Raw genomic sequence first — 22756 nt, forward strand, 5'->3', positions numbered from 1 at the left:
AGAAGCTTTGGCACTTGTGAAACCGAAGGATCAGAGAATGCTTTATATAACATCCATCATCAGCATCTTCATCTCACACAGCTAAAAACTATACTCTCTTTGTATCATCCTTAACGACTTTTTTTTTTCCGCGGGAGGAAATAGCAACCACTGGTCATGATACTCTTTTCTTCATTCCAACCACGTAAAATCCGCCATTTTCTCTTAAGTTTTAGAATCTTTTTTTACTTGTGTTCTGTTAAAAATGTTGGAACAAGAACCAGAAAAGGGAATCCGATTATGTATAAGCAAAATCGTGATTGTAGCTTTCTCTCTTACATGACTTGTGACAGTTGTTTATTTTGGAATATTCTTGAAAACTATTTAAAGATTAGTACTATATCTCCATGTTTTATATGTTAGTATTTGGGTACGAACTCTTTTCTCATATACATGCTTTCACCATGTTTCACGTTAAAGAACGAGTAACAAACTATTTGCTTTGTTTTTGATAATGAAACAAGTGTCTCGTAGCTAAGCTTTATGCTCCAATACGATTTGGTTGTGAAAAAAAAAATATTCTCAAGGGGCCACATGAAATCTAAACCGTCCATGCGTCGAAGCGCAGCCACAAATCGTAGCCGTAGAAATGACGCGATGATGGGAATGACAAAGGAAAGTGGAGTGTTAGTCCCCACGTGTTGGGAAAACAGAACACACGAACGCCAAATGGTCAGCTCTTACGGCAGCTTAACGCGACGACAATATCCTTAATTCTGTATCCATCGACACACGGACGGCTCCGATTCTATTCCAAATCTCGACGTCCACGATTCAAATATTCGAGTGTAATATCTCTCATCGTCATCGAGTGCACCACATACATACTTGCTTCACAAGAACGCTAACTACTATTTGTCTACACTTATTCTTGAGCCAGAGTGGGTTGTGGAAATGATGAACTCGATCGGTGCCTTTTTTTATATAATTATTTTCAATCTTTTTAGCTAGCTAATTATGTAATAAACCACTAGATGATGCTTATTTAATGCAAATTTGATTATGTATAAAGAAGACTAGTTTGATTACTTCTAATATTTCTTATTTGATTATAAAAACAAAAATGGAAGTCTACGTGTAGGGCTTGTGCATGGATAAGAAAAACTCATGGGAAATGGGCGGGGCTTCGGGAGAGAACAACTCTTTTCTGACGTTTTTGGTTGTCTTTTGTTTGACGTCTTCTTTGGTTAGGTTTTTTGATTAATTCAGAATTCTATTTTTTTTGTCGGCAAGTTTATATAATTAAGAATTAAAATGGGAATTCTCTTCTAAGCAAAATATTCGAACGTATGTAAAATGTTACTATTTGTTAGAATGTGGTCATTTGCTCCTTCGGTGATTTAATTCCCCTTGCTCAACTTTGTTGCTAATAGAAAACACTTTGACAAACCAAAAATTTTGATCTCTTATGGATTTTATTCCATCGGTTTAATTACTATAGAGTTAATTGAGAGTCACTAGCTAGTGAGACTTTTGTTCTTGAAAGAAAAAAGGTAATTGTGTTTGTATTCGGGTTAAAGTAAAGTACAAATAATAGAAAACAAAAAGATACGTAGAATCGATATTTGTCTAAACATAAGAAGCCAAACAAAACCATCTTGGCACAAAGACAGGCGTATCCAAATATGTTGGAAAAAGTTATTACCCCTCGATTTGTTCAAAGTTTTTTTTAACCATAATGCTCACAACTTTGATTTTTCTACATTTGTAAAAGTAACTCAAACAATTCTTACTAACTCAAACAATTCTTCGAATTAATTAGACATATAAAAGTAAATATTAATACTTCCGTTTTATATACTCTTTATATAATCGTTCCGACAAAATGACATCAAACAAAACAACTCTATGATAATAGTACTATTAGTTAAAGAAGTCAACAAGTGAATTGAAAAAAAAAATTTCAACACCATCCTCTTGTCTTCTAATTACAAAAATTAATAATCACATAAATAATATAATACATAAAAATTAAAAAGATAAATAAGAAGAAGGAAGATTACGTAGGATAACATTAATCTTGTAATTTTGGGTTGCCCTATAAGACTGGTCACACACACCACAGCTCACAAACTTGTCTTGTCGTTTAGACTTTAAACCCAACACTCTCTTCCTCTTCCTTCCTTCTTCTCTCTCTCTCTCTCAATTTTTTTTGTCTTATATATGCGATAAGAACCACAATTAATTACTCTATCAAAATCTTTTTTTTGTTTTCTTGATTGNTGAGCCAGAGTGGGTTGTGGAAATGATGAACTCGATCGGTGCCTTTTTTTATATAATTATTTTCAATCTTTTTAGCTAGCTAATTATGTAATAAACCACTAGATGATGCTTATTTAATGCAAATTTGATTATGTATAAAGAAGACTAGTTTGATTACTTCTAATATTTCTTATTTGATTATAAAAACAAAAATGGAAGTCTACGTGTAGGGCTTGTGCATGGATAAGAAAAACTCATGGGAAATGGGCGGGGCTTCGGGAGAGAACAACTCTTTTCTGACGTTTTTGGTTGTCTTTTGTTTGACGTCTTCTTTGGTTAGGTTTTTTGATTAATTCAGAATTCTATTTTTTTTGTCGGCAAGTTTATATAATTAAGAATTAAAATGGGAATTCTCTTCTAAGCAAAATATTCGAACGTATGTAAAATGTTACTATTTGTTAGAATGTGGTCATTTGCTCCTTCGGTGATTTAATTCCCCTTGCTCAACTTTGTTGCTAATAGAAAACACTTTGACAAACCAAAAATTTTGATCTCTTATGGATTTTATTCCATCGGTTTAATTACTATAGAGTTAATTGAGAGTCACTAGCTAGTGAGACTTTTGTTCTTGAAAGAAAAAAGGTAATTGTGTTTGTATTCGGGTTAAAGTAAAGTACAAATAATAGAAAACAAAAAGATACGTAGAATCGATATTTGTCTAAACATAAGAAGCCAAACAAAACCATCTTGGCACAAAGACAGGCGTATCCAAATATGTTGGAAAAAGTTATTACCCCTCGATTTGTTCAAAGTTTTTTTTAACCATAATGCTCACAACTTTGATTTTTCTACATTTGTAAAAGTAACTCAAACAATTCTTACTAACTCAAACAATTCTTCGAATTAATTAGACATATAAAAGTAAATATTAATACTTCCGTTTTATATACTCTTTATATAATCGTTCCGACAAAATGACATCAAACAAAACAACTCTATGATAATAGTACTATTAGTTAAAGAAGTCAACAAGTGAATTGAAAAAAAAAATTTCAACACCATCCTCTTGTCTTCTAATTACAAAAATTAATAATCACATAAATAATATAATACATAAAAATTAAAAAGATAAATAAGAAGAAGGAAGATTACGTAGGATAACATTAATCTTGTAATTTTGGGTTGCCCTATAAGACTGGTCACACACACCACAGCTCACAAACTTGTCTTGTCGTTTAGACTTTAAACCCAACACTCTCTTCCTCTTCCTTCCTTCTTCTCTCTCTCTCTCTCAATTTTTTTTGTCTTATATATGCGATAAGAACCACAATTAATTACTCTATCAAAATCTTTTTTTTGTTTTCTTGATTGTTTGATAAATTTTTCAAGAAACACGAAAAGATCATCAAAGAAGAGAAGGAAAAATGCAGGATCCAGCAGCTTATTACCAAACGATGATGGCAAAACAACAACAACCACAATTTGCAGAGCAAGAACAGCTAAAGTGTCCACGCTGTGACTCACAAAACACCAAATTCTGTTACTACAACAACTATAACCTGTCGCAGCCTCGTCACTTTTGCAAAAACTGCCGTCGTTACTGGACTAAAGGAGGAGCTCTACGTAACGTCCCCGTCGGTGGTGGTTCTCGCAAGAACGCTACCAAACGATCCACCACTTCTTCCTCTTCTTCTTCTCCTCCTTCTTCCAACACAAACAAGAAAACTAAAAACCCGGATCCGGATCTTGATCCACGTAATCAACAAAACCCCGAGTTGGATCCGACCCGGATGCTTTACGGGTTCCCGATCGGTGACCAAGACGTGAAAGGTATGGACATTGGTGGGAGCTTCAGCTCGCTTTTGGCTTCTAATATGCAGCTTGGTCTTGGAGGAGGGATCATGCTTGACGGGTCCGGTTGGGATCATCCTGGTATGGGTATGGGTTTGGGTTTGAGGAGGTCCGAACCAGGTAGTAATAATAACCCATGGACCGATCTTGCTATGAACAGACTGGAGAAAAACTGAACGGAACAAAACAAGAGCGAGAGAGGTGTTTTGGTAAATTACATGATTTTAGATGACTCAGTCAGAGAAGAGTCATCACGTAGACAGTGAACAGTTCCATGTTTATGTCATTTTGGTAACATTATTATTCCTCCTTACCACTCTCTCTTACTATTTTTATATATAATTCGGTTCTGTTTAATCTTGTGTAATAGAGTGAGAAAACTCTGATTTGATGAAAATTCTCTGTTTTTTTTCTTTTTTTCCTTTTTAAAACGTATTTTATAGAATGTTAGTAGAATACTAGAAAAAGACTTGTAAAGTATTTTATTAGACTGTTAGTAGTATTTTACTACTTATTTCCTCATCCACAAAATTCATGATGTGACAAAAATGAAAGTTTTGTCCATATCATTATTTTAGGTTGAAATCGTGAGGTATCTCGCCGACGAACTTTTTTATTTGATTACGTACCGTATCTCTTATTTCATTACTTTATCAGACAAGGAACTAGTAAGTAGTAAGTAGTAAGTTTGAAAACAAAACTAGGTTCGTGTAATCGTATAGATTAGGATATAATTAATTATGCATGAACCGACATAGATCAGCAAAAAGATATTCATTCACATTCTTAAGGCATGTGACAGATTTTAATTAATCAATTACATTTTTTTGTATATATACCCACTTACGTCTCAGAACCATGATATTGACTACCTACTAGTTAGTAGTCATCGTTTTTTTTTCTTGGGTTTAAATGTTAGATGGCGTTATGTCATAATTTGCATATAATAGTGATGAAAAGGTTTTAATTGTGTCAAATTATTTTAGAAAGAGAAGACAAAAGTATAAGTCGTTAAGAAAAAAACAAAGTTATATTATATGTACATAATATAAAAGTAGTTTCACCTATGATATTTTATATTTTGTTTTGGGACCATTTTTAGATTTATGCATGCGCAATGGCAATGCAATACTGATTTTTTTTTCTTTTTTTTTTCTCGTTCTAATTTAATTATCAGATGTATAAAATTCTTAAATATATATTACTAATTAGTCTTTTAGAGTTTGGAGAACCGTGGAATGGCATTCACAAGACGAGTGGGCTCTATGTTTGGTTTTTGTGGAGAATATCGTAGAGGTGTCTATGGTTCTCTCACGGTTAAGTAGATACTCCACATCATCAGGTTTTAGGTCGTTTTCGCTCTAATTAAGTGTGGTGGCGGAAGTTTGTTGTGATCACAAAATGTTTGATCGACGTGAACTGAAGAAAATTTGGGTTAGTTTTGAGATGGTTAATATACAATACTAATACATGCAAATGATTGAATTAGTATTTATAGAACACAGTGCCGGCTCAAGGTGTTTAGGGGGCTCTGGGTAATTTTTTTTTGAATGAAAGACCAATTTTTTTTTTTAACCTCGGTTATATGTTAAAAAAAATATGGATTTCATTTTGATAATATATAAACACTTGATAAGATTATAAAAATTTATTTTCCTTCTGCATTAGAGTAAGTTGAGATAATTATATAACATAAAGAGTCTTTTTGGTTATTGACTCGTAAAAATAAATCGTTAAAACATATTTTAATGAATTATTTTTGTGTTACAAATTTTGTTTTTGCCTCTTTTATCTTGCATTATTTCTTTTTTGTACCCCTTACATTATTTCTTTTTTTGTGCCTCTTAATCTTACATTATTTGCCTCCTTAATCTATGAATTCGAGGCGATCGCACCTCTTGTCCCCGTATCTAAGCCGGCACTGATAGAACACTTCAGATTAATTGAATCACTAAGTTGTTCTTATTAACAAGCTAATAGCTATTACTTTAAGTTGTACGCACGATTGTTCTACATCGGAGAACAATATCACACAAACATTCTACATCGATTATGTACTAGTTAAATTATTCTCATATCGGTTGATTAATTATAAGTGACATCTTGTTTGTTATATGTTTATATGCATTATCTTATTTATTCATATATAATAAGATCGTTTACCTCAACATATACATCAGAAAGCTTTTGGCTTTTGGGTTGTAGTGAGTGGTTCGATAAAATTGTTTTGGAAATGAAAAGATAGATAGAGATACACGAGAGATCCAATGTGCTAACAAAATTTAGCTCTTCCAAATTGAGATACTTGTATTTCACCGGGGAGACAAAGCACAACAAGTTGCATTCCTTCTTTTTTTTTTGTGTGTAATTTTATTCTCATTTATTTTTTGGGATAAGTTTGGAAGTTCACAAAATTTTGTTTTTCTTAAATTGTGAGTGGAATGCACCAAAGGCGTGATTTGCATGCAATGTCCAATCAAAACTCTTAAGATGAAATGCACCAAGGCATGTTTTGCGGACCATGTCCAATCAAAACTCTACAAGAATTTTTAGGCGCTGATTAATCAAAAGTAACTGTATTTTTTTATACTTAATATATTTGGATATAAAAGATCAAATCTTAGTGTAGTGCAAATGTAATAATGGATGTAGATGGCTCACAACCCATACTATGAAAATCAAGTTTCGAATAGAGATAATTTTTAATGTAAGCAAATCTATATAATAAAAAAAATGTCAAAATGAAAAGTGGCTGGCAAATTAAATGGTGGTCCATGTGGGGAGGCTATAGAGATACTAGATAGCGCTAAGATACCGAATTTTCAATAATGGTCCACTTCTTGAAGACTAATTAAGGGAAATGAATTGAAATGAAGAATCAATATTGGTTTAAAGTTGAATTGACAGTGTTTAACTATATGTGTTAAAGCTATCATCTCTGAAAATTCCTCTTATGATAGGCTCACTGTTTCATAAACTTTGATAGACTGTTTTTGGTAATGGTCCACTCCTTATTACTTATTACATGTAACCAATTCCACATGTCTTGTAAGGGCTGTGTTCTGCTCAATTCATGTTTTGCCTTTTCTCCAATTTTTATTTCTTTACTGTTATCAGAATCCATAGAAGCATTGACAAATAAAAACTATTTTTTGTTGTTGTTGTTGTTGTTGTTGTCAAACAAGTTGATTTTGAATTGTTCTTTGTTGACCTTGATCCGTGATTGATAAATTTCGACAAACTGAAACTGGTCCTATTCATCTCAACTGTTCTACATGTGACATCTCAATCAAATCCAATTTTTTTCCTTCTCATTATTATTATCTCTTATAACATATCTATTGGTGGATTCGCGATATCCAGATTGGGACCTCTGTAGAAATTTTTTTTGGAAAACACACACATGTTCTTTTAGTTCTTTAAAGCTTAAAACGATCTAAATGTTTCAAGAACTGAGATAAAAGAGAAGATACGAGAATTACATAGGGAAATGAGACGGGCTTTGTACATTACGATGTATGCAATATGCCAATCACCTTCCCCAAAGAGTTTAGTGATATCCTATTCGCGTTGAAGGCTCGTGTTAGCATCGTCCTATTGAACCCACTTACCTGTAAAAACATGTGTAAAGGTGTTCACCAAGTTTTAAATGACACAAACGTGTGTGGGGTTTAGAGTAACAATAAAGTCATTTTGGTTGTTTTTTTCAATGGAACTAACCACTCTCTTGCTTGACCCATCCCAGAGTCTGCGCTTCTTCCTTTGTGGGTCAACAGTCAACACCGAGACCAGGTCATAAATCCTGGTCATGTGAGACGGAGAACCTATTGAACCAAACATATAGACTATACAGCGCATTCCAAGCTAGACAAGAAAGATGTTGACAACCGGTTCTTAGAGAATATACCTCCCTGTTGGTCACTGGTTGATGATTCGCCACTTCCGTTTGATGATCCCTGGAGAGATATATAGAGCAAAGATCTTAGAAAATTGTATTGAGGGCAGTGTTAATAAGCATATATATATATACATATTGTACCTCAGCATTAGTCATTTTCACATCACCCTTTGAGCTGCTCTTTGCACTGGCTTGCAGACGAAGCTTTTGACCTTCAATATCTCTCAGTTTCTGGAAGAAACAGCTGTCAGTTGATTTGGTCAACCACTTCAGATAATAAGACTACAAAAAGAATGGCTGTGTATACCTGGCGAGGAGCTTCCAGTTTCTTTCTAAGATCCTCCGTACAAGGGTCATATATATCCAACTCCAACGGATAATCTACTTTCTTCAAAGACCAATAACGTTGACACTATCATTAAAAATGTTGTGCATCTGAGTTCTCGTTAGTATACAAATTAGAAAGCTACCATACCCGGATAATTTTTGCTTTCTGATTACTCTCCCATTTCCAGAAGAATCTCACAAACTGAACAGTCAAGTACGTTCAAGATCAGTAATAACAGTTTAAGAAACTCCAAGTCAGAAGAAAACGGAGTGTAAAGTATCATTAAGTTAGAGGCTTGAGAAGTTTTTCCTCTGGAAGATGTTTTGGTTATAAAGCCTGTCACAATAGGATTGCACGGAACCAATAAGCAAGTACATGACACAAATAGTAAGCAGGGACTTATCACCTTGGCAATGAAACTATACGACCCAGAGCAGGAGATGATTTTTCAAGTTCTCCTTTCAGTCCCTACAGCAAGCTAGAAGAATTGTAACTCTTTATCATATGAACCGTCTGTGAGATAGTGCACATGGGAAATCCAACAAAGTTGGCCTAAAGTTTCTACACACGGACTATTCTAAGACAAGTATCAAACAATTACAACATACAAGGCTGCACGATATTATAAATCAAGAATCTGAGTCCAAGATAATGCATCACAAGTTTGAGACTTCTTTTTCTCAAGGACAAAAGACATATGTCTGAGTAAGAACGTCGGAAGATCTTCCACATAACCATGATATATCTCTTTAAACCGAAACAAAAATCTTCAATGGATTGATAAAAATTACTCACATGTTTTAGTCTTTCATGCAAGTGGTTCAAATCATGTGATATGTGACATTTCAGAGAAAATACAGATTCTGTCTCTGAGCTTTCTTCGCTACTTTCTTGGCAATGCAACCTACAGCAACAGTAATAGATTGTTTAAGAGACATAACATTCCTCCTACGCACGGAAAGAGAGACAAACACTTTCCAGGGATTCACATTTCTAGGTTTCAAATGTACCTGTACAGCAGTAAAAATGTCATATATATTGCCTTGTTGCGCGGGCCTTAAACAACATACATACATCCATGCATACATAATGCGCACACACACACATACCGATGCACTCCAACAATTGCAACAAAAGTTTTGTACAATTTCAAGCATCTCAACTGTATACTCAAAGGTATACATTAGCTGAATGAAAAGCAGTAGGCAAAGGTATTCAAGTATTGCTCTCTGTTTATCGATACTGCAAGGTGGTTTACATATCTATGAGACCAAGCTTAAAGAGGAAAGATCTAAAATATATTAGCATAGAAGAGAGCATCTGTTTCAAATTTGTACTGTCACCTGCTCAAAAGGTGGAGACCAAAAAGAGCCTTCACAGCATTCAGGATCTTCGCTAGGCGATGGTGGTTTTAGGGACTGCGAAAGAGTGTACAACATTTGTGTCCAACATTCTTCAGCATCCTGTCACACGTTTACAAGGTTTCATGATTTAAAAACTGGAAGGTTAAAAACATAATGCAACCGAGTTTAAAAAAAGCAGCAAACCTTGTTGCATGTGATTTCCATTATGCAACTGAGCAAACTGGGATATTTTTTCTGTAACACCTGCATCAAGACCAAAAGTTGGTATGAGGGTAAATTTAAACACCCAAATCTAATGATGAGAAATTTGGAAACAAACGATGAGAACTACCAAGAATAAGTAAAAAAAAACCACAACTATTATTAAGCATACATGAACATGAAATACCCGTCCTGAACGGCATAGGTGCAACAGCCTTGACACTTTTATCAAGCTCACCACGTGTTGCAACTGCGAGCATGTGAGAAGTTTGATCCAAAGCCTTGGTTCGGGCAGATTGGTAATTGTGGGAAACGATCAAGAAACATATTTTAATCACACGAGATAGGGGCAATGCATATCATAAGTGAGATATATGAGTTTCTTTAATTAAAACAGAAAGATTAAGATATAGACTCACTTGGATAATTCAGATTTCAACTCTGGGACATAATTTAAACACTGCATCGTTGAGTTCATGTAGCAGGTGTTGACTAGGCCAGCAATGTAACCCTGAAACCAATTTGTAATATTCGTCAGTCCATATGAAGCCAAAACTTCTAAAAGATTAAAAAAAGCCACCACCAGATTTCACATTTTCAGAAAGAAAAAAATGCCTTTTCTTTTCCCCATGAACTGTCATGAAGGTGCACTGATTAGGGTCCAAGCACCATACAGCTTATTACCAACTACCAAAACCACAGGAAACACACAAGCATCATACAACTTATCACCTGCTCTTCTTCAGGAAGATCCTCCATAAAAACAGGACCTTTCTCTAGAGCCTTCCTTTATTTCATCTGCAGTTCCCATCATCATCAATTTTTTTATCCTAAAGTGAAGAACTAATGAAAAATTTAGTATGTATGCACCTCAAAAAAGAGTATGAAATCATAATCAATTCAGGGAAACGTCACCAATCGAATTCGAGAAAAATTACATTTTTCAGTCCCAACGTGGACCAATCTGCATCATCCTGCAACATCTAAAAAGAACAATGCGGTAACTCATCATCAGCAAAACAAATTGAGGAACACATTACCAAAATTACAAAACACGCAGCAGGGTGTTGAATGAAATTAGCTTCAAAAGTCCACCTTTATCCAGGTACTCCAATCAAATCATACAACTGAGCCATGAAAACATAAGGAGGCTGGCTAGTATCAATCTCAATACCCTCAAACACCTTCTTTTGCCACTTCACACTGACTGTATACAAAAATTCACAACAAAGTTACATTACCATTCATCATAAATCATATCAAGGAAGATACATTGTAAAATACAAGCCAACCTTAGATACTGTAACAAACTCAAAACACACCAAGAACAGTCATTTACACTGTAACAGGCTGAACACGAAAAATCAAGCCACATGTTATATATATATATATATATATATATATATGTCGAGACTAGCGATTCTTAAATCAACAATACCATCGATTTATGATGAATGGTAATGTAACTTTTTTGTTAATTCTTATATTTGCAGAGGATTAACAAAAAAGCATCAACAATACCATCGATTCACGAAAGCAAAAGCTCAAGAAGTCGGGTCAGGTTTTTATCACCTTCTTCGCTTCATAAACACATCAGACCTAAAGCCCAATACGGCGGCGTTTTTATTAAACATAAAAATAAATTAAAATTAAAAGGAAAAAAAAAAAAGAAGAGGAAGAGGAGGAAGAAGAAGAAGGAACAGAAGAAGCCTCTTGGGTCCCCTCTCTCTCTCTTCTAATCATCGTTTCTCTTCTCTCTCTTTCTCTATTCCTCTTGCTCGCGCGTCTCAATCAGTTCAATCTCTAACAATACACATATGCGCCAATACATGGTTGTAACGAAATTGCAGTGACAGCGGCGCAATTTTGACCGGGAAGATGCACGGAGGATCGTCGAAGCGTGGTGGTGGTAGAGGTGGAGGCGGTGGCGGTGGCGGGGGACCGTCTCGTAACCGTAATTCATTCCCTCCTCCTAGTAACCGACATCCTTCCCCCGTCGGGAGGATGTCTTCTGTTGGTGTTGGTGGCTCCGCCGCTCCACGCCAGCGTAATAATAATACTACAAGCGTCGTTAAGGCGGCTACGTCGGTTCCTGCGGTTGAGGAAACGTTTAGTATTGTTCCTAGGGAGAGCCCTCCCGCTTTTGGGATGATTATACGGTTAACTCCTGATTTGGTGGAGGAGATCAAGCGTGTTGAGGCACAAGGTGGAGCTGCTAAGATCAAGTTCGATGCGTTTCCTAACAATAGCACTGGGAATGTGAGTTTCTTCTACTCAATTTTGAAATTTAGAGATAGGGGAGATTTCTTTAGATTTGAGTTGAATTGCTTCGCTTCAAGCTAGTTGCACTCTTTCGTTGGGGTGAATCTTGAATTTGCTTGCTTTGGTAGTTTATACTTCGTTTTAGGGTTGTGCCATCGAACATATATTGGCAATTCCTTTCAGTAAAATTACCCTAGATTATTGAAATTGGTGAAAACAGGTCCTAGAGAAACTAGATGGTACTGTAGTATTGGACACGAAACCACTAGATTCTGGCATCTGTGTAGCTGTTGCTATCTAACTATGGCCTTGGAGAAGAATTTGTGTTGCATAGATATATATGTTTACAAAGATTCCATTGCTACTTAATATCTCATTAATTCCTTGGTCCATTCTAGGTAGACATTGACTTGCTGGTTGAGCATGTATTGTATGGTATGTTGGTTTACTAATTGAATTGCTGCTTCTATGGTCTCTTTATCCTACTGTCGATTTGCTTTCTTTGTATAGCCGTGGTTTTGCCAATAAGACTGGTTGTCAATTGAATATATCACCGTCCTTCTGCATACCTTTTTGTAATTTATCTCCCACTGCATCTGTTTTTCTTTTTTCTTTTTGGTTACTATGTCTTTCCTTCAGATGTCCTAATGGGTTTTTGTTTAACCGTTTGAATTTGACACCGTCAAACTGTTCTTGATCTCGATATGAACAGATAATTAATGTTGGTGGAAAGGAGTTCAAATTTACTTGGTCTGGGGAGCGTGGTGATTTATGTGATATATATGAAGAACATCAAAGTGATGAAGATGGAAATGGTTTGCTGATTGAGGCTGGATGTGCTTGGCGAAAATTGAACGTCCAGCGAACTCTAGATGAGTCAACCACAAGCCATATGAAGATGCGCTCAGTTGAAGCTGAACAGAGAGCCAAATCACGCAAGTACAAGTTCTAATCAGACATTTTGGTTGCATCTCAATATCTATAAGTTTTTAGCATAGTCTATCCTTTAGCTGCAAAAGTGTCTGCTCTCTTAGTTTTTTCTGGTTTTGCAGTCTTCAATGGGTAGGGTAGTCTTTTTATGGGTCTTGGCACGATAGCATAGAACCTTTGGTGGAGCTGTGAACAAAGTATCGGCATACACATTGTTCATCTTAGTGTAGCTACGCTTGTGTGGATGTCAGTCTCTACTTACGTTCTGAGTTAGTTATGGCTTAAATGGGTTTTTCTTCTAGCTTACTCATACATTTTTTCATCTTGGGTATGTTGAGCTGTTTTGTAAAACTCAGACTCACAGAAATTTTTTACTTTGTAATGCTTTTTGTGTCCATAACTTTATTCTCATCAAAGTGGTTGTGCCTTAATAAACCCTTACATTTTTTCTTATGACAGGGCAATTGTTTTAGATCCTGGGAATCCATCATTAAAGAAGCAGTTAGCTCTTGCTGAAGGTAACTTTTTCATTCTATCATCTGGTATCCGTTTAAAAAGCATCTATCTATCTTTGAATTTTGAGCTGCTAATATGTTATTGTTGTTAGACCTTGTTTGTACTTCCACATTTTCCCTTTTCCTTTCAAACTCGGTGGTTTAAGAACATGAGCGTAGATAGCCATTCTTGTTTGAAATTGAAACCCATGCTCTTAAGTTTTACTGCGTGGTCAGGTTTTCTTCTCTTTTGGGTTCAAAAACTTTGATTATCTAGCATGTGATAATGTTTGGGTATAACCAATAATATTGTAACATATTCCCTGTGCTTTCAGGAAGTCCATGGAGAATGCCTAATAAACAGAAGAAGGAACCTCCGCCTAAGAAGCGGAAAGTTGATCCACCTCCAGGTATATAGAAATTTTTTTTTGCAACGAGCTTGTGGTAACACATTAGGGTTTCAAATACTGTTGGGTTCTATTATGTTCCCTTGCTGTCTTTTTAATACCACAATATTTTTACTTTTTGTAATATATGGCAGTTCCAATCGGAGGTCCAAAGCCTTCTTTCAAACCAGGGGTTTCTACCCCTGCTATGAAAAATAGGCTATCAGCTTCACCGGGACCGTCTCCTGTTAATCAATACAATACCGCGCCTTCATATGAGATTGGGAATATTGCTAAAACTCATGCAGCTAACGAGAATGTCACACCAGGCCAGACAAAGGGCAGAGAGAACATGCTTGCTAGCGAAAAAGAACCATCAACCTGGAAAAATAATGCATTAAGGGACACATCCGGGTGCCAAGCAACCAATGTTAATAAAGAAATTGACTTGCAGACACTGCTGGTTGATATCCTAAAAGAGGCTCCAATGAGTTTGAAGGTAATACATGGATGAAACCCCAGATATATGGCTATTTTCATTTCTAGTACGTGTTTCCTCCATGTTGATGCCACACTCTTTTCATTTCTATAGGCTTTAGAAAAAGCGGTTGGAAATAGAATCCCTAATGCCGCAAAGAAGATTGAGCTAATTTTGAAAAAAGTAAGTCATGAAATCTTTGGTGTGGTTTTTTTTAAATAATATGTGAGTTTGTGTGGTTTCTTGAGGCGCAGTATGTATTATTGTGTCCCTAATTGTTGTTGATAACCAGATCGCAACTTTCCAAGCTCCAAGGTATTTCTTAAAACCAGAAGCAGAGTTAGGAAGCTATAAAAAACGCTCACCTGATAGTGGAAGGTATGTGTACCTTAAACGATATTTGAATTATCACTGCAGTTAAACACTCTGTTATAAAATGTGGTTTAGAAAATTAAGTAGGTGCATGAGGATAATGTCTATTATACAAAAAGAATATTGTCATGCAACATTGCTTCTTTAGTGCAGAATGAACTCTAGCTAAAGCTTTAGGAGTCTATGTTAATTTGCTGAAGTTATTATCTTATTTAATATGGAATGAACTCAAGAAGCTATCAACCACACCATATGCATTCTCTATACTTTTACTTATGTCTTTTTCTCCTCATTGCCGTATCTGGTCTTAGTACAATTTTTTTTTCTTCAGCTCACCTGAACACCAGCAAGTGCTACCAATCACTGAGTGCAATCGCGATCGGTTACCTGTTCCAGGGGAAAATAACATGGAGAAATTTTCTGTGTCCGAGCGAAACGGAGAAGGTTCACTAGACTGTTTACCTGTGCATCTAGCCGAGCAGTTGAGCATGCAGGAAAATGTTGACATTGAGCATCATTCACCTGGTATTTTTCATGAAGAAAAAGGATCTGACAATAGAGAAGGCCAGGCTCGTAGCTCTAGTGATAGTGACAGTGATAGTGATAACAGTGACAGTGGGAGTGACAGTAAAAGTGCCGCTGGAAGTGACAGTGGGAGCAGTAGTGACAGTGAGGCTTCTTCTAACAGTAAGGACGGTTCTGATGAGGACGTGGATATCATGAGCGAAGAGCCTCTACTGACAATACAATCCGCTGAACGAGGTGCAATTAATCTCCCAGGTCATGGTGCTAGTGCTGTTGAAATCGAGGGTCATGATTCTGATGCTGTCGACATTGACGGTCATGATTCTGATGCAGTTGATATTGATGGTCATGGGTCTGATGCAGTTGATGTCGAGGGGAACAGTTCAGATGAGGGTCATGGTTCTGAAGCTGACAGAAAAAAAATCTCTGATAATAATTGGAGAACGGAAACAACAACTGGTGCCAGTCCCACTGCAAATGAAGAAGTTAGCATTTCAGGGCAGGAACATTTTGCATCTGATCATGACAAGCTGCGAGAGCGCCAAAATTTTATTGGTCAGCTGTTTGATGACACAGAGAATACAACAAAGGATAACTTTAAAAATGACAAACCTGACATCTCCGAGAGACTGGCAAAAGACCAGGACCATAAAGCCCTTGATTTTGAGCACAACAGTCAGACATCAGCACGGGAGAAAAAAATAAAATCCCAGAGCTGCAATCAGTTACCTGCCATAGGTAAAGATTCACAGCGTTCAGAGGTCAAGTATGATGCAGAACTTCGCAACTCTTCTGCCAGTCAGACGATAGATTCACTTAGAGGATCTCAGAAATCATTTAATGAAAAGTCGAATAGACATGGTCAAATGAAGCCTGTTGATAGTTCAGGTAAATCAAACAAACATTCTGATGCCTTAGGAAATGTTCGTAAATCTGATGAAGGGGGCCATTTCCCGCATGAGTTGCCTTCTAGTCGGTCAGGAAAGGCCTTGAGGGACAATCAAAGAGATGATGTTCATTTGAAAAATAAGTTTCCAAGGAATAAAAGAGATGGTGAGTCAGCCATTCGACCTTCATTACCTACCGAGATATCTGATAGAAAACACGGTGAACTGGATGGAAGTGACAAGGATCCCAAGACCGTTTCAGGCTTAGGCATAGGTTCTTCTCCCTTAGATAGCCAGAGGATGCATGTGGAGAAATTACCTAAGGGAAACGGATCAGTCCTCCAAAAACAAGTTTCGGAATTGGAGTTGGGTGAGCTCCCTGAGCCATTTGGCGAAGATACAGCATTGAAGCCACTCGAAGAGAAAACTTCGTTTAGGCAGTCAATATCAAAACCAAACACTTCCGAGAAATTGGGTATTGACTCGGATAAACGGAGGTCCAAAAAATCTGACTCAAAAAAGTCAGCTCCTCCACATGCTATCAACGGTATCAAAGAATTGCCCGGACACGTTGTCGAAGATTCAGAAAGATCCCAAAAGTGGGCTTTGCAGTCACATGGGCAGAACCTTACAGGCACAGATACTGAAATTGGCTCACAGAATAAAAATTTAGAGGATGCAGCATATAAATCAAGACAAAAAGATAGTAGAGCAAGAGTAGGAAGCAGTGTGGAAGGTTATGGAGAGACAAACAAAAAAACGCCTGTTACAAAGCATGGCTCCAAACGAGCATCCACATCCCGCTCATCAAGGGAGAGCAAACGACATGCGTCTATCTCAATTTCAAATTCTATCAATGGGCATAAAGATGCAACTTCAATACCAGGTGACAGTGTTGTCCGGGAGAAGCGAATGACATCTTTCGATGAAGAAGACTCTTCTTATTTGAAATACGAGAAAGCTTCTCCTGAGCTTAAGGGACCAATTAGTGATCATTTGCAGTGAGTAAAATGAAACTTTAATGTTTGGAATTCTAATAATTTTATATTACATTTTTGAGTAGATAATAATGTTTTTATATTTCAGGTATAAAGCCTATGTGCAGGAGTATACGGAAAAATATGATATCTACTGCTCCGTTAACAAGATATTAGAGAACCACAGGTAGCTAGAGTTGGTTTCATAACTCTGATCATTTATGTTGTCCCAGATTTTCAGCTTTATATATAAATATATATATTTATATTTCCATTTTTCTCAGAAATGAGTTTCAAAAGTTGGGCCAAGACCTTGGGTTTGCAAAAGGAAGGGATGTAGAGAGATATAACAAAATTGTGGAGCAGATAAAGGAATCTTATTGCAGATATGGGGAGGTAATTTTCTATCTCTCTAACCACTTGCTACGTATTTATTTCTATATTTTGTGTTACTAAATTATGAAACTTTTCTAAATATATCTTTGAAGATAGAACTCAACTTATTTACTGAAGTTTTCTTGGCACCAGATGAATTTCCAGCATCATGTAAATTTTTTGATGTAGAATGAAATTTGGAGACAAACCTCTCATTCAAAGAGGATGATGAATGATAAAATTGTTTGCTTGTGTAAGATTTGGGAAAATGTGAAAGACAAATTTTATGGCATAAGGTAATGGGTTTAATTGAATTGGGGTAGGAAACATGTCCACTTGTGTATACCTAGATTGATCTTCATGACAAAGTAATGGAAAACATAAAGCGTAGGAATAGGAAAGTGAGAAGTAGTGAATATGTTGAAAGGGAGTCATGCGAGTTTTTTTTTGCATTTTATTTACCGATCCAAGCATGCGAGTGTTTTTTTTTTTCCCATACTTGGTGTTGACTCATACTTGAGCGTTTCCCCCCTGTTTTGATTGCACATTATACATGACTTATACTTATATATGTTATCTGTCACACAATCTGCAGAGACACAAACATTTGAAGAAAGTATTTGTTGTTCTCCACGAAGAACTGAAGGTGAGTTAGAAAACTCTCCCCCTAAAAAGCACAGTTATTTGGTTTTAAACTTTTAATCATCTTCCTTTGGATTCTTATGCTTGTACTGGTATTAACAACAAACTATGGTTACCTCTTGCAGCAACTGAAACAAAGAATGAGAGATTACGCATCATCTCATGGAAAAGATTGATGGAGCTGAAACCAAAACTCTCTGGATCACACATAGTACTCAGAGGTGGTTGATATTCCCCTCATTCGGAGTCATCTTGTTGTTGAAAAACTTAGCGTTGTTTTTCGTTTCTTGTGAAATTAGAAATGATTCATAGGCCCAATTTTGTGTGAGCTGTGCTTAGGGAGGACCTTTGGTAGATTTTATGGGGTTTTTTTTACTAAAAATTTGTTGCAGTTGGGTTTTAGCTGGGTCACTCGATAAACTAATATGTACATGGGAATCAAAGATCAATGTAGATTCTTCTGGCTCTGTTTTGTTTACCTTTGAAACATGTAAAGGCTACCATGGTACCACTATATCCTTTTTTTTTTTCGTCTGAAGGATTTCATTGATATTTCACAAGAGAAAGAAATTACAAACTTACTCCGGGAGACTAAGACCAAAAGAGGTGAAAACAAAGGAGAAAAAACCTGAGATACATTACATCCAATCAATTACTTCCAGGATCAAGATCTAGAACTCAAAATTTAAGACAAACAAAACCTAAACCTTTGATAAATTAAAACAAATCTGAGACAAGAAAACCACACAAGCGGATAAAAATACAAGATTCTCCTTAACCACAAATTAAAACCGAATGGAGATGCCGTGCGTCCCTCTTTATGATGCTCCGATGAGAAGTTTCAGAGGTGGTGAGATAGATCCAGAACCAAGAGATATAGGAGGAAGGAGACAGATCCTTCTTTGTAGTACAAATCGGAAGGTAAAAAAAGTGACCAAAATGAAATAGTGTATAGTAGAAGGAAACCTAAACGCAGCCGTTTCGTTACGTAGTTGAACAGAGAGACACCTCTGGCCGTATTTGGGTACGAAACTCTCTCAAAAGCAAAAGAAAGAAAGAAAAAAAAACTCTATTTTTCTCTCTCTTGCCGTCTTCCGTCGTCTTCGCTCCCTCTCTGCGTTACTTCTCCGAGCCGGAGAAAGCCCAAAACCCTTGAATCAAACATCAGCGGTGTCGCTGCTACTGATTAGAACCAAAAAATAAAAAAATAAAACTTCAAAATTGGAAAGAACTTGTGACTGGATCTCTTGTGGTTCCTTCCTGTATTCATTGATCTTCAATAAAACCCTTTTTGCAACCTTTCTCACAAGCGCTTACAACTCGTGGGGCGTCGATTTTGCTTGTCTGGTTTGAAGATCGTGCCTCGTGACTCTGTTTTCGCCAAGAGATTGACTTCATCTGTTGGGAATTCATTAGATCAATTATTAGGAGTTTTCTGGGTTTTTGGTGCTTTCGAGGGGATTTGTTGGGTGATGGGTAGTAGTGATGAGCGAAACAGTAAGGCGATTGATGCGTCTGTAGGAGGTTTGGTTTGGGTCCGACGCCGTAACGGGTCATGGTGGCCGGGTCGGATTATGGCTCATCACGAGGTTCCTGACGGCACTATCGTTTCTCCCAAATCTGGCACTCCTATTAAGCTTCTAGGTCGTGACGATGCTAGCGTGTGAGTTACTTCTACTACTCTTTTTTTTTTAATCTCTTCCTTATTGGCTTTGGCTTAGTAGTAGTAGTATTCCTCCTAATGGTTTCTCTTTTGAGCATTCTTGTTTGTTAGGTTTCTGTAATCATTGCCTTTACGATTTTGCTTTTTGAATGATTGATGGAAATTTGACAAAGTAGTGTTTACTCTTTTTGATCTCTTCAATATCCATATGAAAAAGTTAGACCTTTGGACGAATGTATGGAAGTTTTTGGTTTTTAAGTGAGTTCAGGTTACCAGAAGATGATCTCTCTCTCTCATAGATGTTTACAGTTTTTCAACATGCTACTTGTTCTTCTCGTCTTGAATTTGTTATGCGTCTCTGGATTTGTCAAATTGATTGTGTCATTCAGTTGCGAATGATTCACTACTTTTCCCTTGATAGAACTAGTGTTGGTGTGACACAGAGATAGTTAGTTAACTATTTTACTCTTCATCTCTCCAGGGATTGGTATAATCTTGAAAAGTCCAAGAGGGTGAAGGCGTTTCGTTGTGGAGAGTATGATGCTTGCATTGAGATAGCAAAGGCTTCTGTATCGACCACTAGTAAGAAGGCTGTCAAGTATGCCCGCCGAGAAGATGCCATTGCCCATGCTCTAGAGATTGAGAGTGCACACCTTGCCAAAGATAACCCAGAGTGTATTGAGAAGGCTAGTACATCTGGTCAGGTTCCTAGAAGATGTTATTCCAGAAAGGGCAATGAGGACTCCGGGGATGTGGTAGAGACTAAAGTTGCTTTGCAGTCTAATAAGTCTTTAAAAAAAACCAATAAGGTCAAAGCTTCTAAGGTGCAGCCCTTGTCAGCGAAGAGAAGAAGAACACCAAATGACTCGGAAGATGATGGGACTGAAGGCAACAAACGAATGAGAGGACTTGAGGATATTGGATCAAAAGGAAAAGTACAGGTCGGTGCAGTGCTCGAGGATAAGCAGGAAAATAATTTTAAAAGTGATACAAACATCAATGGTTCTTTGACGAATGAGAGTCTTTCTAATGGTAGTAGCAGGGATTGCTCGCCGTCAATGAAAAGAAATAGGTCGCCTGTTATAAATGCTAACGAATACTCTATAAGAAGAACCCGACAACGGCCACTTACAAAAGTGTTTGAGAGTACAGCTATGGTATCTGTTCCTCTTACCCGTGATGAACTACTTGTCAATTCTGATTGTTCGCCTCCTCCAGGGCTTTCAGAAAACAAGGCTTCTGCTGTAATCAGCAATAATAATTCGGACAACAATGGGGTTTTATGTGAGAATGTCTCTGCTTCTGAAAACGATGTTGATGCGATCCATAGCAAGGCCAAAGAGAGTGAAATATCGAACATATCACTTTCGGCAAATGATGACACGTCCAATGTGTTATTTGATGTTCCACTGATTGGAGAAGAAAATTACTCTACAGGTATAAATTGCTTAACCTTTTTTAGAAAAGTTCTGGTGATTGTATATCTCTTTTGATCGAGTACATTTGCAGTGTGTCTCTATGTTTGTTCAAACTTCTGTTACTTTTAGTTGGAAAATTTTGAATGTCTCCACGATTAGGAAGAGAGAAAACAGAATGGTACCTAAAAACCATATATTGGATTTATCACATCATAAAGTGCTTATATGACTAATGTCTGGACAATCGTGTGATGCTTCCTAATTCTTTTACTTGTCTATCTATGGCTAATTGTTTTTGCTTGTTTCTGGTCTTGCTTTAGGTTGATATTCCGCTGTCATTTCTTTCTCTGCCTGTTAGGATCAAATTCCAAATCCATTAGTCGCTTCTTTTTCTGGGTTGTGATCAGCATGACTTGAACTGACATCCGTTGTTGTTCCAGGAATTACGACGGCAGCGTTCACATGTTCTTCACCCACGAAGGCTCTTGTTTCTGGACCGACAAGGCGGGTTAGTCAAAGTAGCCATAATGATGTAGTGAAAAACGAAGAAAGTAATGGATTGGTTGAGAAGAGCACTTCAAAGTGGCAGCTAAAAGGGAAAAGGAATTCAAGGCAGATGAGTAAAAAACAAGAAGAAAGAAGAAATGCTTACGCCGAAGCCAACAACAATTTTCTGTCTCGTTGCTCTGTCTCTGATCAAAAGCTAAACGGTCATTTTAGCTTTGGTACTCGAGCTTTGGGAAAAAATTCTGAAATGTATGACGTGAAGATTGAGGAGGTAAAAGCCAGCTACAAGCCCCGGAATGTTCCACTGATTTCCCTTAGGAGTAAATTGAATGGTGAAGCTATTGTTGGGCATCCTTCAACGGTTGAAGTGCTTGAAGATGGATCATGTGACCTCATTGTGAGTAGTCATCTCAATCCCCTTGGTGTGCCAATGGTTGATGATGCGAAGCCAAAACCGTCATCAAAAAAGAAAGCCAAGAAAAAGAAATCACATTTTCCTCCATATAAATCATCAAAGTCAAATAAATCTTTATCTCTATCCATAAAGACAAGGTGTCTCTCAACACTAAGTGGGCAGAAGCTGACAGTAAGTTGCAAGAAGAAGGTGATGATAGAGAAGACGAAAGAAAGAGTTGTCGCTTGCATCCCTCTGAAAGTAGCCTTCAGTAGGATAAATGAAGCACTGAAGGGATCAACGAGACAAGTGCACAGAGCATTACCATCTGTAGGCAATACATGATGAGATGAGTTTGGTCTCTTTTCTACTTCCTGCCATTTGTTTCTTACGTTCATTTACCTCGGTTCTTAAGCATTCACCGAGATGAAATTAGCCCGGTATTAGGGGGCGATGGATGGTGTTACTGTACAATACAGAGATACATATATAGGCCTTATTACAAATTTTTAATTGGATAAGAGAATGAAAAATATAGAGCCAACAAGAATATGCGTTGACAA

At 36.8% G+C, this 22756-nt stretch overlaps 3 protein-coding genes and 1 pseudogene across 3 annotated transcripts; 3 read left to right on the forward strand and 1 right to left on the reverse strand.

The window, feature by feature from the left end:
- On the forward strand, positions 3450-4614 carry LOC104786355 (dof zinc finger protein DOF3.1). Its single transcript, XM_010511742.1, has one exon. It carries the CDS (start codon positions 3666-3668, stop codon positions 4266-4268), a length of 603 nt encoding a protein of 200 aa, XP_010510044.1. The 5' UTR covers positions 3450-3665; the 3' UTR covers positions 4269-4614.
- LOC104706101 lies at positions 7283-11218 on the reverse strand (annotated as a pseudogene).
- On the forward strand, positions 11595-18678 carry LOC104786362. The gene is made up of 12 exons (XM_010511755.1): positions 11595-12142; positions 12858-13084; positions 13535-13593; positions 13905-13979; positions 14111-14454; positions 14548-14616; positions 14726-14811; positions 15137-17218; positions 17304-17381; positions 17479-17590; positions 18165-18215; positions 18337-18678. Exons 1-12 carry the CDS (start codon positions 11762-11764, stop codon positions 18385-18387), a joined length of 3615 nt encoding a protein of 1204 aa, XP_010510057.1. The 5' UTR covers positions 11595-11761; the 3' UTR covers positions 18388-18678.
- Positions 19684-22714, forward strand: LOC104786369 (uncharacterized protein At1g51745). Its single transcript, XM_010511768.2, has 3 exons — positions 19684-19874; positions 20356-21311; positions 21733-22714. The coding sequence occupies exons 1-3, from the start codon at positions 19684-19686 to the stop codon at positions 22536-22538; spliced, it is 1953 nt and encodes a 650-aa protein (XP_010510070.1). The 3' UTR covers positions 22539-22714.

Source organism: Camelina sativa, chromosome 1 (genome assembly GCF_000633955.1).
Source record: "Camelina sativa cultivar DH55 chromosome 1, Cs, whole genome shotgun sequence".
In the NCBI taxonomy this organism is placed as follows: Eukaryota; Viridiplantae; Streptophyta; class Magnoliopsida; order Brassicales; family Brassicaceae; genus Camelina; species Camelina sativa.

Bases quoted from the DNA above. Each gene is read 5' to 3' on its own strand.
- LOC104786369 (XM_010511768.2), top strand. From the start codon at position 19,684: ATGGGTAGTAGTGATGAGCGAAACAGTAAGGCGATTGATGCGTCTGTA. The intron at 19,875-20,355 runs GTGAGTTACTTC...TCATCTCTCCAG, and splicing joins GGTCGTGACGATGCTAGCGT to GGATTGGTATAATCTTGAAA. The intron at 21,312-21,732 runs GTATAAATTGCT...TTGTTGTTCCAG, and splicing joins AGAAGAAAATTACTCTACAG to GAATTACGACGGCAGCGTTC.
- LOC104786355 (XM_010511742.1), top strand. From the start codon at position 3,666: ATGCAGGATCCAGCAGCTTATTACCAAACGATGATGGCAAAACAACAA.
- LOC104786362 (XM_010511755.1), top strand. From the start codon at position 11,762: ATGCACGGAGGATCGTCGAAGCGTGGTGGTGGTAGAGGTGGAGGCGGT. The intron at 14,617-14,725 runs GTAAGTCATGAA...GTTGATAACCAG, and splicing joins TTGAGCTAATTTTGAAAAAA to ATCGCAACTTTCCAAGCTCC. The intron at 14,812-15,136 runs GTATGTGTACCT...TTTTTTCTTCAG, and splicing joins CGCTCACCTGATAGTGGAAG to CTCACCTGAACACCAGCAAG.